The sequence below is a fragment of the Schistocerca piceifrons genome, chromosome 11, assembly GCF_021461385.2.
Source record: "Schistocerca piceifrons isolate TAMUIC-IGC-003096 chromosome 11, iqSchPice1.1, whole genome shotgun sequence".
Lineage (NCBI taxonomy): Eukaryota > Metazoa > Arthropoda > Insecta > Orthoptera > Acrididae > Schistocerca > Schistocerca piceifrons.
Window position 1 is genome coordinate 62,262,230 of NC_060148.1, and position 15,530 is coordinate 62,277,759.

Here is a 15,530-nt window from a genome sequence, read left to right on the forward strand (position 1 = left end):
AATGAGGAGGTATTGAATAGAATTGGGGAGAAGAGGAGTTTGTGACACGACTTGACTAGAAGAAGGGATCGGTTGGTAGGACATGTTCTGCGACATCGAGGGATCACAAATTTAGTATTGGAAGGCAGCGTGGAGGGTAAAAATCGTAGAGGGAGACCAAGAGATGAATACACTAAGCAGATTCAGAAGGATGTAGGATTTAGTATTGGAGGGCAGCGTGGAGGGTAAAAATCGTAGAGGGAGACCAAGAGATGAATACACTAAGCAGATTCAGAAGGATGTAGGTTGCAGTAGGTACTGGGAGATGAAGAAGCTTGCACAGGATAGAGTAGCATGGAGAGCTGCTAAAAACCAGTCTCAGGACTGAAGACCACAACAACAACAAATGATTCTAGTTTATACAATCAAGAGCCAAAGAAACTGCTATAGGCATGCGTATTCTCGAACATATTCTCAGTTCGAATAGAATGAATTTCCTTCTACATCTACATCCATACTCCGCAAGCCACCTGACGGTGTGTGGCGGAGGGTACCTTGAGTACCTCTATCGGTTCTCCCTTCTATTCCAGTCTCGTATTGTTCGTGGAAAGAACGTTTGACGGTATGCTTCTGTGTGGGCTCTAATCTCTCTGATTTTATCCTCACGGTCTCTTCGCGAGATATACGTAGGAGGGAGCAATATACTGCTTGACTCCTCGGTGAAGGTATGTTCTGGAAACTTCAACAAAAGCCCGTACCGAGCTACTGAGCGTCTCTCCTGCAGAGTCTTCCACTGGAGTTTATCTATCATCTCCGTAACGCTTTCGCGATTACTAAATGATCCTGTAACGAAGCGCGCTGCTCTCCGTTGGATCTTCTCTATCGCTTCTATCAACCCTATCTGGTACGGATCGGACACTGCTGAGCAGTATTCAAGCAGTGGGCGTACAAGCGTACTGTAACCTACTTCCTTTGCTTTCTGATTGCATTTCCTTAGGATTCTTCCAATGAATCTCAGTCTGGCATCTGCTTTACCGACGATCAACTTTATATGATCGTTCCATTTTAAATCACTCCTAATGTCTACTCCCAGATAATTTATGGAATTAACCGCTTCCAGTTGCTGACCTGCTATATTGTAGCTAAATGATAAGGGATCTTTCTTTCTATGTATTCGCAGCACATTACACTTGTCTACATTGAGATTCAATTGCCATTCCCTGCACCATGCGTCAATTCGCTGCAGATCCTCCTGCATTTCAGTACCATTTTCCATTGTTACAACCTCTCGATACACCACAGCATCATCTGCAAAAAGCCTCAGTGAACTTCCGATGTCATCCACCAGGTCATTTATGCATATTGTGAATAGCAACGGTCCTATGACACTCCCCTGCGGCACACCTGAAATAACTCTTACTTCGGAAGACTTTTCTCCACTGAGAATGACATGTTGCGTTCTGTTATCTAGGAACTCTTCAATCCAATCACACAATTGGTCTGATAGTCCATATGCTCTTACTTGCTCCTTGAGATGGAGAAGTTGCTGTCCACGCATCAGCACGGCTTTAGAAATCAGCCCTTTTCTCACATGATATCTTGCGAACCGTGGATGAAGGGTATCAGACGGATGCCATATTCCTTGACTTCCGCAAAGCGTTTCACTCGGTGCCCCACTGCAGACTCCAAACTAAGGTACGAGCATATGGGGCTGGTTCCCAAATATGTGAGTGGCTTGAAGACTTCTTAAGTAATAGAACCCAGTACGTTATCCTCGATGGTGAGTGTTCGTCGGAGGTGAGTGCCCCAGGGAAGTGTTGTAGGTCCGCTGTTGTTTTCTATCTACATAAATGATCTTTTGGATAGGGTGGATAGCAATGTGCGGCTGTTTGCTGATGATGCTGTGGTGTACGGGAAGGTGTCGTTGTTGAGTGACTGTAGGAGGATGCGAGATGACTTGGACAGGATTTGTGATTGGTGTAAAGAATGGCAGCTAACTCTAAATATAGGTAAATGTAAATTAATGCAGATGAATAGGAAATAGAATCCCGTAATGTTTGAATACTCCATTAGTAGTGTAATGCTTGACACAGTCACGTCGATTAAATACTTGGGAGTAACATTGCAGAGCGATATGAAGTGGGACAAGCATGTAATGGCAGTTGTGGGGAAGGCGGATAGTCGTCTTCGGTTTATTGGTAGAATTTTGGGAAGATGTGGTTCATCTGTAAAGAAGACCGCTTGTAAAACACGAATACGACCCATTCTTGAGTACTGCTCGAGCGTTTGGGATCCCTATCAGGTCGGATTGAAGGAGGACATAGAAGCAATTCAGAGGCGGGCTGCTATATTCGTTACTGGTAGGTTTGATCATCACGCGAGTGTTACGGAAATGCTTCAGGAACTCGGGTGGGAGCCTCTGGAGGAAAGGAGGCGTTATGTTCGCGAATCGCTACTGAGGAAATTTAGAGAACCTGCATTTGAGGCTGACTGCAGTACAATTTTACTGCCGCCAACTTTCATTTCGCGGAAAGACCACAAAGATAAGATAAGAGAGATTAGGGCTCGTACAGAGGCATATAGGCAATCATTTTTCCCTCGTTCTGTTTGGGAGTGGAACAGGGAGAGAAGATGCTAGTTGTGGTACGAGGCACCCTCCGCCACGCACCGTATTGTGGATTGCGGAGTATCTATGTAGATGTAGATGTAGATGTAGATGTATTCAAATACAGAGATATGTAAACAAGCAGAATACGGCGCTGCGGTCGGCAACGCTTATACACGACAGCGAGTGTCTGTCGCAGTTGTTAGATCGGTTACTGCTGCTACAATGGCAAGTGACTTTGAGCATGGTGTTATAGTCGGCGCAGGAGCGATGGGAAACAGCATCTCCGAGGTAGCTATGAAATGGCGATTTTTTCGTACGACTATTTCACGAGTATACTGTGAATATCAGAAATCCGGTAAAACATCAAATCTCCGACACCGGTGCGGCCGGAGAAAGATCCTGCAAGGACGGGACCAACGACGACTGAAGAGACACAAGCGCAATCCTTGCGCAAATTGCTGCAGATTTCGGCGCTGGGCCATCAACAAGTCTCAGTGTGCAAACCACTGAAAGAAACATCGTCGATATGGGCTTTCGGAGCTGAAGACCCATCATGTACCGTTGATGACTGCACGAAACAGCGTCATGCCTCACCTCGGCCAGTCAACATTGGACTGTTGATGACTGGAAACATGTTGCCTGGTCGGACGAGTGTCGTTTCAAATTGTATCGAGCCGATGAACGTGTATGGGTAAGGGGACCGCAAGAATCCATGGACCCTGCATGTCAGCAGGTGACTGATGGAGCTGATGGAGGCTCTGTAATGGTGTGGGGCGGGTGTAGTTGGAGTGATCTGGGACTCCTGATACGTCTAGACAGGACTCTGACAGGTGACACGTACGTAAGCATCCTGTCTGATCACCTGTATCCATTCAGGTCCACTGTGCATTCCGATTGACTTGGGCATTTCCAGCAGGACAATGCGATATCCCACACGTCCAGAATTGCTACAGAGTGGCTCCAGGAACACTCTTCTGAGTCATAGACTTCCGCTGGCCAATCTCCCCAGACATGAACATTATTGAGCATATCTGGGACACCTTGCAAGTGTTGTTCAAGAAGAGATCTCCACCCCGTTGTAGTCTTGCGAATTTATGGACAGCCCTGCAGGATTCGTGGTGTCAACTCCTTAATCACTCAGACATTACTCGAGTCCATGCGACGTCGTGTTGTGGCACTTCTCCGTGCTCACTGGGGCCCTACACGATAAGAGAAAGGTGTACCAATTTCTTTGGCTCTTCAGTGTATATTACTTCTTGTTACGGAATGAGTGGGGACTATGTATGTACCCCTTGAATGGTGTTGCTTCTTGCAACTGAGTATGCTTTGTAGTTTTAGCGACTAAAACATTGTTCCTTGCAAATACCGAAATCGCAACAGGAGTTACCCAAATGTGTTCACATGTAGTTAACAAGTACTACAAACAACACATTATAACAGAAATCAGTCTACTACCCTCATCCCAAATAATAAACACTGCTGCTCTTTCACAATTGGATCTAGCAGCGATTTCTGTACAACTAGGGTTAACCAAATGCAGTAGCATTCAGTATAGTGGAAGTACATTCACACAATACGATACGGTCCTATGTACAAATATGCACTTCGATGTAGAATTTTTTACTGAATATCAGTAACTGGCACAATAACCGTCTTGCCTGTCACTAATTCCAAAAAACAGCGAGAAGCAACACTGTTCAAAGCAGAAATACATACTTACTCCATGACAACATGTAATAAAGTTGAATACTAACTCTGTCAAAAGCTGCTAACAAGGTGTTCTCCATCAAATGCGAGAAAGTACACAAAACGGACTTCGAGGATATGGCGGCACTGAGGACTTCAGCTTTGCAAAAAAATGTTCAGATGTGTGTGAAATCTTATGGGACTTACCTGCTAAGGTCATCAGTCCCTAAGCTGACACACTACTTAACCTAAGTTATCCTAAGGACAAACACACACACCCATGCCCGAGGGAGGACTCGAACCTCCGCCGGGACCAGCCGCACAGTCAGCTTTGCAACCAACGTGCTTCTGGAGATACGTGGATGATACCCTTTTCGTCCGACCGCATGGACGTGGTGCTCTTAGTAGATTTTTGGACCACTTCGTCTGTCTTCATCCCCACATCAAATTTACTATGGAGGTTGAAAGTGATGGGTTGCTTCCATTTTTAGACGTTCGGTTTATAAAAAACAGATGGTACTTTGGGACACAGCGTTCACCAAAAGCCGACGCACACTGATTGGTATCTGCATCCTAAGAGTTGTCATCCACCACACCAATGCAGTGGCGTCCTTACGACTTTGGTACGGAGAGCATATGCCATTTCCGACGTGGACAGCTTAACCCAAGAACTTCAGCATCTGATGGCTGTTTTCAAGGAAAATGGATACTCTGAGAAGCAGGTTCGTCGGGCTATGGAGTTTGGACGGTCACTGGAGATGAACGAAGAGGAACATAGATCGGTGGCCTTTCTTCCTTACGCTGGAGGCATATCGTTTACGATTGGACGAATTTTAAGGAACTTTAACATTAAGTGTGTGTTCCGTCCACCTTCTAAGATTAGGGCATTACTCGGCTCTGTGAAAGATGATTTGGGGCTTAGGAAACCCAGTGTATACAAAATTCCGTGTCACTGTGGGAAGGCCGATCGATTCGCACAGTGCATGACAGGTGTGTGGATCATCGCCGTCATACGAGGCTACAATAGCCGGAAAAATCGGCAGTAGCAGAATGAGGGACACAGTATGGAATTTGATGAAACTGTGGTAGTTGCCAACATTTCCGGTTTTTGGAACATTGTCTATAAAGAGGTGATTGAAGTTAGGTTGGTGGATAATTTAATCAATAAAGACAATAGGTTTCCTCTTAGCAAGATGTGGAATCCTGTTTTTTTTTTTTTTCTTCTGTTCCGGTTTTCCCACAGTCCATGTTTCACTACCATACAATGCTGTACTCCAGACGTACATCCTCAGAAATTTCTTCCTCAAATTAAGGCCGGTATTTGATATTAGTAGACTTCTCTTGGCCAGAAATGCCTTTTTTGCCATAGCGAGTCTGCTTTTGATGTCCTCCTTGCTCCGTCCGTCATTGGTTATTTTACTGCCTACGTAGCAGAATTCCTTAACTTCATTGACTTCGTGACCATCAATCCTGATGTTAAGTTTCTCGCTGTTCTCATTTCTACTACTTCTCATTACCTTCGTCTTTCTCCGATTTATTCTCAAACCATACTGTGTACTCATTAGACTGTTCATTGTTCAGCAGATCATTTAATTCTTCTTCACTTTGAGTCAGGATAGCAATGTCATCAGCGAATCGTATCATTGATATCCTTTCACCTTGTATTTAAATTCCACTCCTGAACCTTTCTTTTATTTCCATCATTGCTTCCTCGATGTACAGATTGAAGAGTAGGGGCGAAAGCCTACAGCCTTGTCTTACACCCTTCTTAATACGAGCACTTTGTTCTTGATCGTCCACTCTTATTATTCCCTCTTGGTTGTTGTACATATTGTATATGACCCGTCTCCCCCTATAGCTTACCCCTACTTTTTTCAGAATCTCGAACAGCTTGCACCATTTTATATTGTCGAACGCTTTTTCCAGGTCGACAAATCCTATGAAAGTTTCTTGATTTTTCTTTAGCCTTGCTTCCATTATTAGCCGTAACGTCAGAATTGCCTCTCTCGTCCCTTTACTTTTCCTAAAGCCAAACTGATCGTCACCTAGCGCAATCTCAATTTTCTTTTCCATTCTGTACGAGGTGTGGCTAGAAAAAAACCGGACTAGTACTGGTGAAACAATAAAACGAATGCAATAAGGCTGAAAGTCGCGTGGCCTGTCACGTGACTCTCGCTCCGCCTACTGCTCGAGTTTCATCTGCCTCCTGCACTCAGTCTGCCCGTGGCGTCTGTTTTAAGTAGTTGACGTTTTGTCTGTGCGTCGGAAAATGTGGAGTGTACAGAAAGAACAGCGTGTTAACATCAAATTTTGTTTCAAACTAGGAAAATCTGCAAGTGAAACGTTTGTAATGTTACAACAAGTGTACGGCGATGATTGTTTATCGCGAACACAAGTGTTTGAGTGGTTTAAACGATTTAAAGATGGCCGCGAAGACACCAGTGATGACACTCGCACTGGCAGACCATTGTCAGCAAAAACTGATGCAAACATTGAAAAAATCGGTAAACTTGTTCGACAAGATCGCCGTTTAACAATCAGAGCAGTGTCTGAGTTAACAGGAGTTGACAAGGAAAGTGTTAGGCAGATTCTTCATGAAAGTTTCAACATGAACAAAGTGTGTTCAAAAATGGTCCCAAAGTGTCTCACAATTGAACAGAAGGAACGCCGAAGAATGATTTGTTCTGACATCCTGGAAAACATTGAAAGTGATCCCACCCCTTCTTACAAAATGTTATTACTTGCGATGAATCGTGGTTTTTTACTTACGATCCCGAAACTAAACGCCAATCGATGCATTGGAAAACTCCTGGTTCTCCACGACAAAAAAAAGCACGAATGTCAAAATCGAAATTCAAGGCAATGATGATTGTTTATTTTTTACATCAAAGGGATTGTGCACATTGATTGGGTACCAGAGGGACAAACAGTGAATCAGCATTACTACATTAGCGTCCTGGCTACCCTACGTGAGCGAGTACGGAGAAAACGGAACGATTTGTGGAGAAAAAAGTCATGGATCCTTCACCAAGACAATGCCCCAGCTCACAGTGCGTTGTCAGTGAAGACGTTTTTGGCAAAACACAATATTACCATCTTAGATCATCCACCCTACTCACCTAATTTGACCCCCTGTGACTTTTTTCTTTTCCCTAAAGTCAAGTCAGCTTTGAAAGGAACTAGACTTGAGACTGTTGAAGCAGTAAAAGAAAAAGCGACGGAAGTAATGTATGGACTTACCGAAAATGATCTGCAGCATTGCTATGAACAGTGGAAAATTCGCATGGAGCGGTGTAGAGACCGAGGAGGAGAGTACATTGAAGGAGATAACATGAAATTGTAAATAATTGTAAATAAATGTTTATTCCAGCATCAGTCCGGTTTTTTTCTAGCCGCACCTCGTATATTATTGTTATAAGCAGCTTCGATGCATGAGCTGTTAAGCTGATTGTGCGATAATTCTCGCACTTGTCAGCTCTTGCCGTCTTCGGAATCCTGTATTATCTCGCATCAAAACTGAACGTTCTTCGGTGCGGCCCTGAGTGCGATATATCGTCGCCAGCAGTGTTCCACTAAGGGCGGCGCCGCCTCCCTGTCTTGGAGGGCAGCAACCGTGATGGGCGGCGCATGCGCCGTGTACTGAACGGTGGCCTATATAGGACGTCGATTTGCAGCCTGGCGTCAGTTCTCAGCGGGACTCATCAGCAGAAGCACATTTTCCTGAAGATGGCGACCAGTTGGATCGCCGAAATATCGAGTCAAGTTGATTTTAGGATCCGGCAGCACACCCGAAGAGAGACACAGCAAAGGACTTGGAAGAGCGGTAGAACGGAATGGATAGTGTCTTGAAGGGAGGATATAAGATGAACATCAACAAAAGCAAAACGAGGATAATGCAATGTAGTCGAATTAAGTTGGGTGATGCTGAGGGTATTATATAAGGAAATGAGACACTTAAAGTAGTAAATGAGTTTTGCTATTTGGCGAGCAAAATAACTGATGATGGTCGAGGTAGAGAGGATATAAAATGTAGATTGGCAATGGCAAGGAAAGCGTTTCTGAAGAAGAGAAATTTGTTAACATCGAGTTTAGATTTAAGTGTCAGGAAGGCGTTTCTGCAAGTGTTTGTACGGAGTGTAGCCATGTATGGAAGTGAAACGTGGACGATAAATAGTTTGGATAAGAAGAGAATAGAAGCTTTCGAAATGTGGTGCTACAGAAGAATGCTGAAGATTAGATGGGTAGATCACATAACTAATGAGGAGGCACTGAATAGGATTGGGGAGAAGAGAATTTTGTGGCACAACTTGACTAGAAGAAGGGATCGGTTGGTAGGACATGTTCTGAGGCATCAGGGGATCACCAATTTAGTATTGGAGGGCAGCGTGGAGGGTAAAAATCGTAGAGGAAGACCAAGAGATGAATGCACCAAGCAGATTCAGAAGGATGTAGGTTGCAGTAGGTACTGGGAGATGAAGAAGCTTGCACAGGATAGAGTAGCATGGACAGCTGCATCAAACCAGTCTCAGGACTGAAAACCACAACAACAACATGTAGAGATACGACTGATGCACGAATACAACTGGGCACTGACCGACTTGCATTATGCCCACCATCTGGAGTTACAAGTGCAATGCCTTGGCCGGCCGGAGTGGCCGTGCGGTTCTAGGTGCTACAGTCTAGAACTGCGCGACCGCTACGGTCGCAGGTTCGAATCCTGCTTCGGGCATGGATGTGTGTGATGTCCTTAGGTTAGTTAGGTTTAAGTAGTTCTAAGTCCTAGGGGACTTGTGACCTCAGAAGTTAAGTCCCATAGTGCTCAGAGCCATTTTGCAATGCCTTGACAGAATGGTGAGAAAGCGGGAAAATAGTTTTTGTGTATTGGAGTATGCGGAGTGGTTATCTGCTACAACTTACAACAGTGCAGCGTGAATTGGAAGAGAATCCCCATGTAGAAAGAGCACTGTACACTGGTGACGACAATGTGGGATACTAGCTATCTCTTTAAGGCTAACGGCCTTGCCACAGTGGTAACACTGGTTCTCGTCAGATCACCGAAGTTAAGCGCTGTCGGTCTGGGCTAGCACTTGGATGGGTGACCATCCGGTCTGCCGAGCGCTGTTGGCAAGCGGTGTACACTCAGCCCTTGTGAGGCAAAGTGAGGAGCTACTTGATTGAGAAGTAGCGGCTCCGGTCTCGTAAACTGACATACTGCCGGGAGAGCGGTGTGCTGACCACATGCCCCTCCATATCCACATCCAGTGACGCCTGTGGGCTGAGGATGACACGGCGGCCGGTCGGTACCGTTGGGCCCTCCAAAACCTGTTCGGCTGGAATTTTCTCTTTAAACAGAAAAGAACCGGTCGACCAATTGTGACCTATGCAACCGTGGAGTGGGTGGGGGAAAGTTTCATATGCAGTCCAAAAAATCAATGGTCCGTGCAAGCTACAGCGTAGATTTTGAGACGGTGGTTCCATTTCAAACCGTAACGTCTCTTGCAACAATTAAAACCGGAAGATTATGCTCGGCGCCTTCAATTTTTGCATCACAATGCAGGAATGACTTGAGGATGAACATTACGCCTCACAAGCTGATATTCAGCGACGAAGCAACTTTCCATTTATCTGGAAAGGGTAATCGCCACAATGTGGGAGTATGGGGCTTTGGAAATCCTCATGAAATCGCGGCGCGTGAGCGAGACTTGTAAGGTGTCAGGCAAATCCAACACCTTCCATGAAAACCCTGACATGATAAGCAAATCCAGTAGTATGTCACATAGCTCCGAATAAATCGTGACATTAAATTAACCAAAGTAATACGAGTAACGAGTGAGCAAATGGAATACCACAGACTAACACAAGAATGCCTAAATGCGTGTCATACCTTCCCACCGTGAGACAGACGCAGTTCCGAGGGGAGAAACGAGAACAGAAGCCGAGAGCAGAACCGTGTTAAGCTGGAAGGCCCTACGCTAAGGGACGGACACCTACGTCGCCAACTAACCGCTAGGACCACCCCCAGCCCATGTTAAAAGCTAGAGCCCTCCAGAAGAACAGTATAGATCTTACGATAACACTAAAAGGACCATACCAGCTGCAAGTTTTAGCGTGAGACTTTTTCGCGTCTCTGTTACGTTGCAAACTTTAATAACATTGCCCCACCACGAAAAGTATAACGTTTCTTATTGGACAGACAGAATTTTTGTAGGCGGAGCTTAAGGTTAACATTGAGACCCTGATTGGTCAGATGAAAACACAGCCAGATAGTTTTTTTTTTTTAAACCAACTTCGGTAAATTGTAGTAAGGAGAAGTTAGGAGAGGGTTGCTTCCGAGACGATGAGGTGAGCGGAGCTGTGCTGTCCACCGCCCCCTGACGAACACCGACAAGGTAATGAACGCACGCGATGCCGCATAACAGCGCATAAAGCTTCACTCAGAACTGCAGAAGTCTCATCTGTTACACCCCCTTTTTGCGTAATACTAGTGTCGATCGTCAATTAAAGCTCATTGTGTTCACATTTGCCACTTGAAGTAAAAATCTGAAACGCGATGATTTTTCTGTTATATAGTTATTGAGAAGCCACATCAGCCACTGTAATTTACGACAAGTTAGATAAGTAATTAAAGATAATTGAGGGTCACTGTAGACCATTTTGATAGTTTTCTCTTTTGTGAAACTTAATTTAAACCTAGATTATAGATGTCACATGGCATAGGTTCAAATGGCTCTGAGCACTATGGGACTCAACTGCTGAGGTCATAAGTCCCCTAGAACTTAGAACTACTTAAACCTAACTAACCTAAGAACAACACACACATCCATGCCCGAGGCAGGATTCGAACCTGCGACCGGCGCGGTCGCGCGGTTCCAGACTGTAGCGCCAGAACCGCTCGGCCACCATAGGTCATCCTTCGATCCATTGTAGAACTAGGAAACCCATTCAGGGAATATTCGTTCACATTTTTGTTGAAAGCAGTTGGTTTTTACCATCCTGTATTAAAACATTTCCTTTTATCAATAGTGCAATTTATAAACAATGTTTTGTGAGTAGAATAAAATTTCCAATGGTAAACTTAACTGCTTTTTCGATGTTATTTTACCAACTAACTAAAAATAGGAAAGCCTTGAACCCCTTCCACTAAATTTAGTTAGTATTAAGATTCTTTTACAGGGAGTGCAGTGGAGCTGATGCTGAAATCATTAATTATTTGGTTATATCATCGCTAGTCTCATTGAACTCTTCTGAACTCTACATGTCATGTGTGGTCTGGCGTCTCCTTACCAGCAACAGGTCCCAGGTTCAAATTAGTCAATTCCCTAAAAAACACGTTCAGAGCGTCGTTGCGCGAAAGTGGTAGCTAGACACGATATACACTCCTGGAAATGGAAAAAAGAACACATTGACACCGGTGTGTCAGACCCACCATACTTGCTCCGGACACTGCGAGAGGACTGTACAAGCAATGATCACACGCACGGCACAGCGGACACACCAGGAACCGCGGTGTTGGCCGTCGAATGGCGCTAGCTGCGCAGCATATGTGCACCGCCGCCGTCAGTGTCAGCCAGTTTGCCGTGGCATACGGAGCTCCATCGCAGTCTTTAACATTGGTAGCATGCCGCGACAGCGTGGACGTGAACCGTATGTGCAGTTGACGGACTTTGAGCGAGGGCGTATAGTGGGCATGCGGGAGGCCGGGTGGACGTACCGCCGAATTGCTCAACACGTCGGGCGTGAGGTCTCCACAGTACATCGATGTTGTCGCCAGTGGTCGGCGGAAGGTGCACGTGCCCGTCGACCTGGGACCGGACCGCAGCGACGCACGGATGCACGCCAAGACCGTAGGATCCTACGCAGTGCCGTAGGGGACCGCACCGCCACTTCCCAGCAAATTAGGGACACTGTTGCTCCTGGCGTATCGGCGAGGACCATTCGCAACCGTCTCCATGAAGCTGGGCTACGGTCCCGCACACCGTTAGGCCGTCTTCCGCTCACGCCCCAACATTGTGCAGCCCGCCTCCAGTGGTGTCGCGACAGGCGTGAATGGAGGGTCGAATGGAGACGTGTCGTCTTCAGCGATGAGAGTCGCTTCTGCCTTGGTGCCAATGATGGTCGTATGCGTGTTTGGCGCCGTGCAGGTGAGCGCCACAATCAGGACTGCATACGACCGAGGCACACAGGGCCAACACCCGGCATCATGGTGTGGGGAGCGATCTCCTACACTGGCCGTACACCACTGGTGATCGTCGAGGGGACACTGAATAGTGCACGGTACATCCAAACCGTCATCGAACCCATCGTTCTACCATTCCTAGACCGGCAAGGGAACTTGCTGTTCCAACAGGACAATGCACGTCCGCATGTATCCCGTGCCACCCAACGTGCTCTAGAAGGTGTAAGTCAACTACCCTGGCCAGCAAGATCTCCGGATCTGTCCCCCATTGAGCATGTTTGGGACTGGATGAAGCGTCGTCTCACGCGGTCTGCACGTCCAGCACGAACGCTGGTCCAACTGAGGCGCCAGGTGGAAATGGCATGGCAAGCCGTTCCACAGGACTACATCCAGCATCTCTACGATCGTCTCCATGGGAGAATAGCAGCCTGCATTGCTGCGAAAGGTGGATATACACTGTACTAGTGCCGACATTGTGCATGCTCTGTTGCCTGTGTCTCTGTGCCTGTGGTTCTGTCAGTGTGATCATGTGATGTATCTGACCCCAGGAATGTGTCAATAAAGTTTCCCCTTCCTGGGACAATGAATTCACGGTGTTCTTATTTCAATTTCCAGGAGTGTATATATAGTACTGCTATTGAAATTGCTACTCTAAGAAGAAATGCAGATGATAAACGGGTATTCACTGGACAGATATATTATACTACAACTGACATATGACTACATTTTCACGCAATTTCGGTGCACAGATCCTGAGAAATCAGTACCCAGAACAACCACCTCTGGCCGTAATAACGGCCTTGATTCGCCTGGGCATTGAGTCAAACAGAGCTTGGATGGCGTGTACAGGTACAGCTGCCCGTGCAGCTTCAACACGATACCACAGTTCATCAAGAGTAGTGACTGGCGTATTGCGACGAGTCAGTTGCTCGGCCACCCTTGACAAGACGCTTTCAGTTGGTGAGAGATCTGGAGAATGTGCTGGCAAGGGCAGCAGTCGAACATTTTCTGAATGAAGAAATGCCCGTACAGGACCTGCAACATGCGGTCGTGCAGTATCCTGCTGAAATGTATGGTTTCGCAGGGATCGAATGAAGGATAGAGCGAGGGGTCGTAACACATCTGAAATGTAACGTCCACTGTTCAAAGTGCCGTCAATGCGAACAAGGGGTGACCGAGACGTGTAACCAATGGCACCCCATACCATCACGCTGGGTGATACGCCAGTATGGCAATGACGAATACACGTTTCCAATGTGGGTTCACCGCGATGTCGCCAAACATGGATGTGACCACCCTGTGCATAAAGGCTCTGTTACGTGTGTCTACTGTGTTTATTAAACTTATGGAAGAAACCTAGGACCTTGTGCATCAGTCTAATACTTAGGTCTCCATGTGGCAATAGCTTGTAACGGGTGTACACTGGCAGACAGATGGGCCGGAGCCCCTGACAGTACTCACATCTTCATGTCGCCGGAGCCGGTGATGAGCGTCTGGTCGTCGATGAAGCGGCAGGAGGACAGGAAGCCCTCGTAGCCCGCCAGCTCGCGGACGATCTTGGCGGCGCCCGTAGAGTCCCGGTTGTTGAGGTCGTACACCGTGCACATGTTGTCCATGCCGCCGCACGCTGCGGGCAGGAGAACAGAGCGGGGTCGTGAGTGTACGACAGTGCGGTGGACGCCCACCGACGGTCTTTGCAGGGATTACCCTGGCAACTGTCCCTCCTCAACCCAAATTCTCTTACAAGGGAACCTCCCCATCGCACCTCCCTCAGATTTAGTTATAAGTTGGCACAGTGGATAGGCCTTGAAAAACTGAACACAGATCAATTGAGAAAACAGGAAGAAGTTGTGTGGAAGAATGAAAAAATAAGCAAAATATACAAACTGAGTAGTTCAAAGGAAGATAAGCAACATTAAGGACAATGGGAAAGCAGGAGCACCGTGGTCTCGTGGTAACGTGAGCAGCTGCGGAACGAAAGGTCCTTGGTTCAAATCTTCCATCGAGTGAAAAGTTTAATTTTTTATTTTCAGTTTATGTGACAAACTCTTATGTTTTCATCACTTTTTCGGGAGTGATTATCACATCCACAAGAAAACCTAAATCGGGCAAGGTAGAAGAATCTTTTTACCCATTCGCCAAGTGTACAAGTTAGGTGGGTCGACAACATATTCCTGTCATGTGACGCACATGCCGTCACCAGTGTCGTATAGAATATATCAGATGTGTTTTCCTGTGGAGGAATCGGTTGACCTATGACCTTGCGATCAAATGTTTTCTGTTCCCATTGGAGAGGCACGTCCTTTCGTCTACTAATCGCACGGTTTTGCGATGCGGTCGCAAAACACAGACACTAAACTTATTACAGTGAACAGAGATGTCAATGAACGAACGGACAGATAATAACACTGCAAAAATAGAGTAAAATTTTCAGTTGAGAGAAGACTTGAACCAAGGACCTCTTGTTCAGCAGCCTCTCACGCTACCACGGCGCTCCTAAATTCACATAGTCCATTACGTTGCCTACCTTGCGCATGGACTACTCAGTTTGTATATTTTGCTTATTTTTTCATAGTTCCACACAACTTCTTCCTGTTTTCGCAATTGATCTGTGTTCAGTTTATCAAGGCCTATCCACTGTGCCAACTTATAACTAAATCTGAGGGAGGTGCGATGGGGAGGTTCCCTTGTTAGTAGGGTCAGCACCGATTTTGCGATACGCCGAATCAGAAAGTAGACACTGCATCTTTTGAATATAATCGTGCTTGTTCAACAAGACGGTGGCGTTACCCTTGTCGGCAGGTAAAATATCAATATCAGGATCCATTCTAAGAGAAAGTAAAGCAGCCGCCTCAGCTGCTGTGGTGTTACACTTGGGGGGACGGGCCCCAGTCAACACACGACAAGCTTCCCTCCTAACCTCTTCCGCAGCCTCAGAAGGTAGTTTATAAACAGCCTGATCGATAGAACTAATAAAATCAACGACTGGCAAAGTCCTAGGCTTCGGTGCGAAGTTCAAACCTTTCCGCAGCACAGACAAAGCTGCGTCGTCAAACGTTTTCTCCGTGAGATTGATCACAG

At 46.2% G+C, this 15,530-nt stretch overlaps 1 protein-coding gene and 1 pseudogene across 1 annotated transcript in view; one reads left to right on the forward strand and one right to left on the reverse strand.

Annotated features, from left to right (window-relative positions):
• Positions 1–15,530, reverse strand: part of LOC124720315 (guanine nucleotide-binding protein subunit beta-2) — a 144,814-nt gene that overhangs the window by 41,100 nt on the left and 88,184 nt on the right. Inside the window, exon 5 of the mRNA XM_047245620.1 lies at positions 13,911–14,076. Coding sequence (XP_047101576.1) covers positions 13,911–14,076 — 166 coding nt within the window. The remainder of the gene's footprint in view (positions 1–13,910; positions 14,077–15,530) is intronic.
• Positions 9,283–9,400, forward strand: LOC124720605 (annotated as a pseudogene).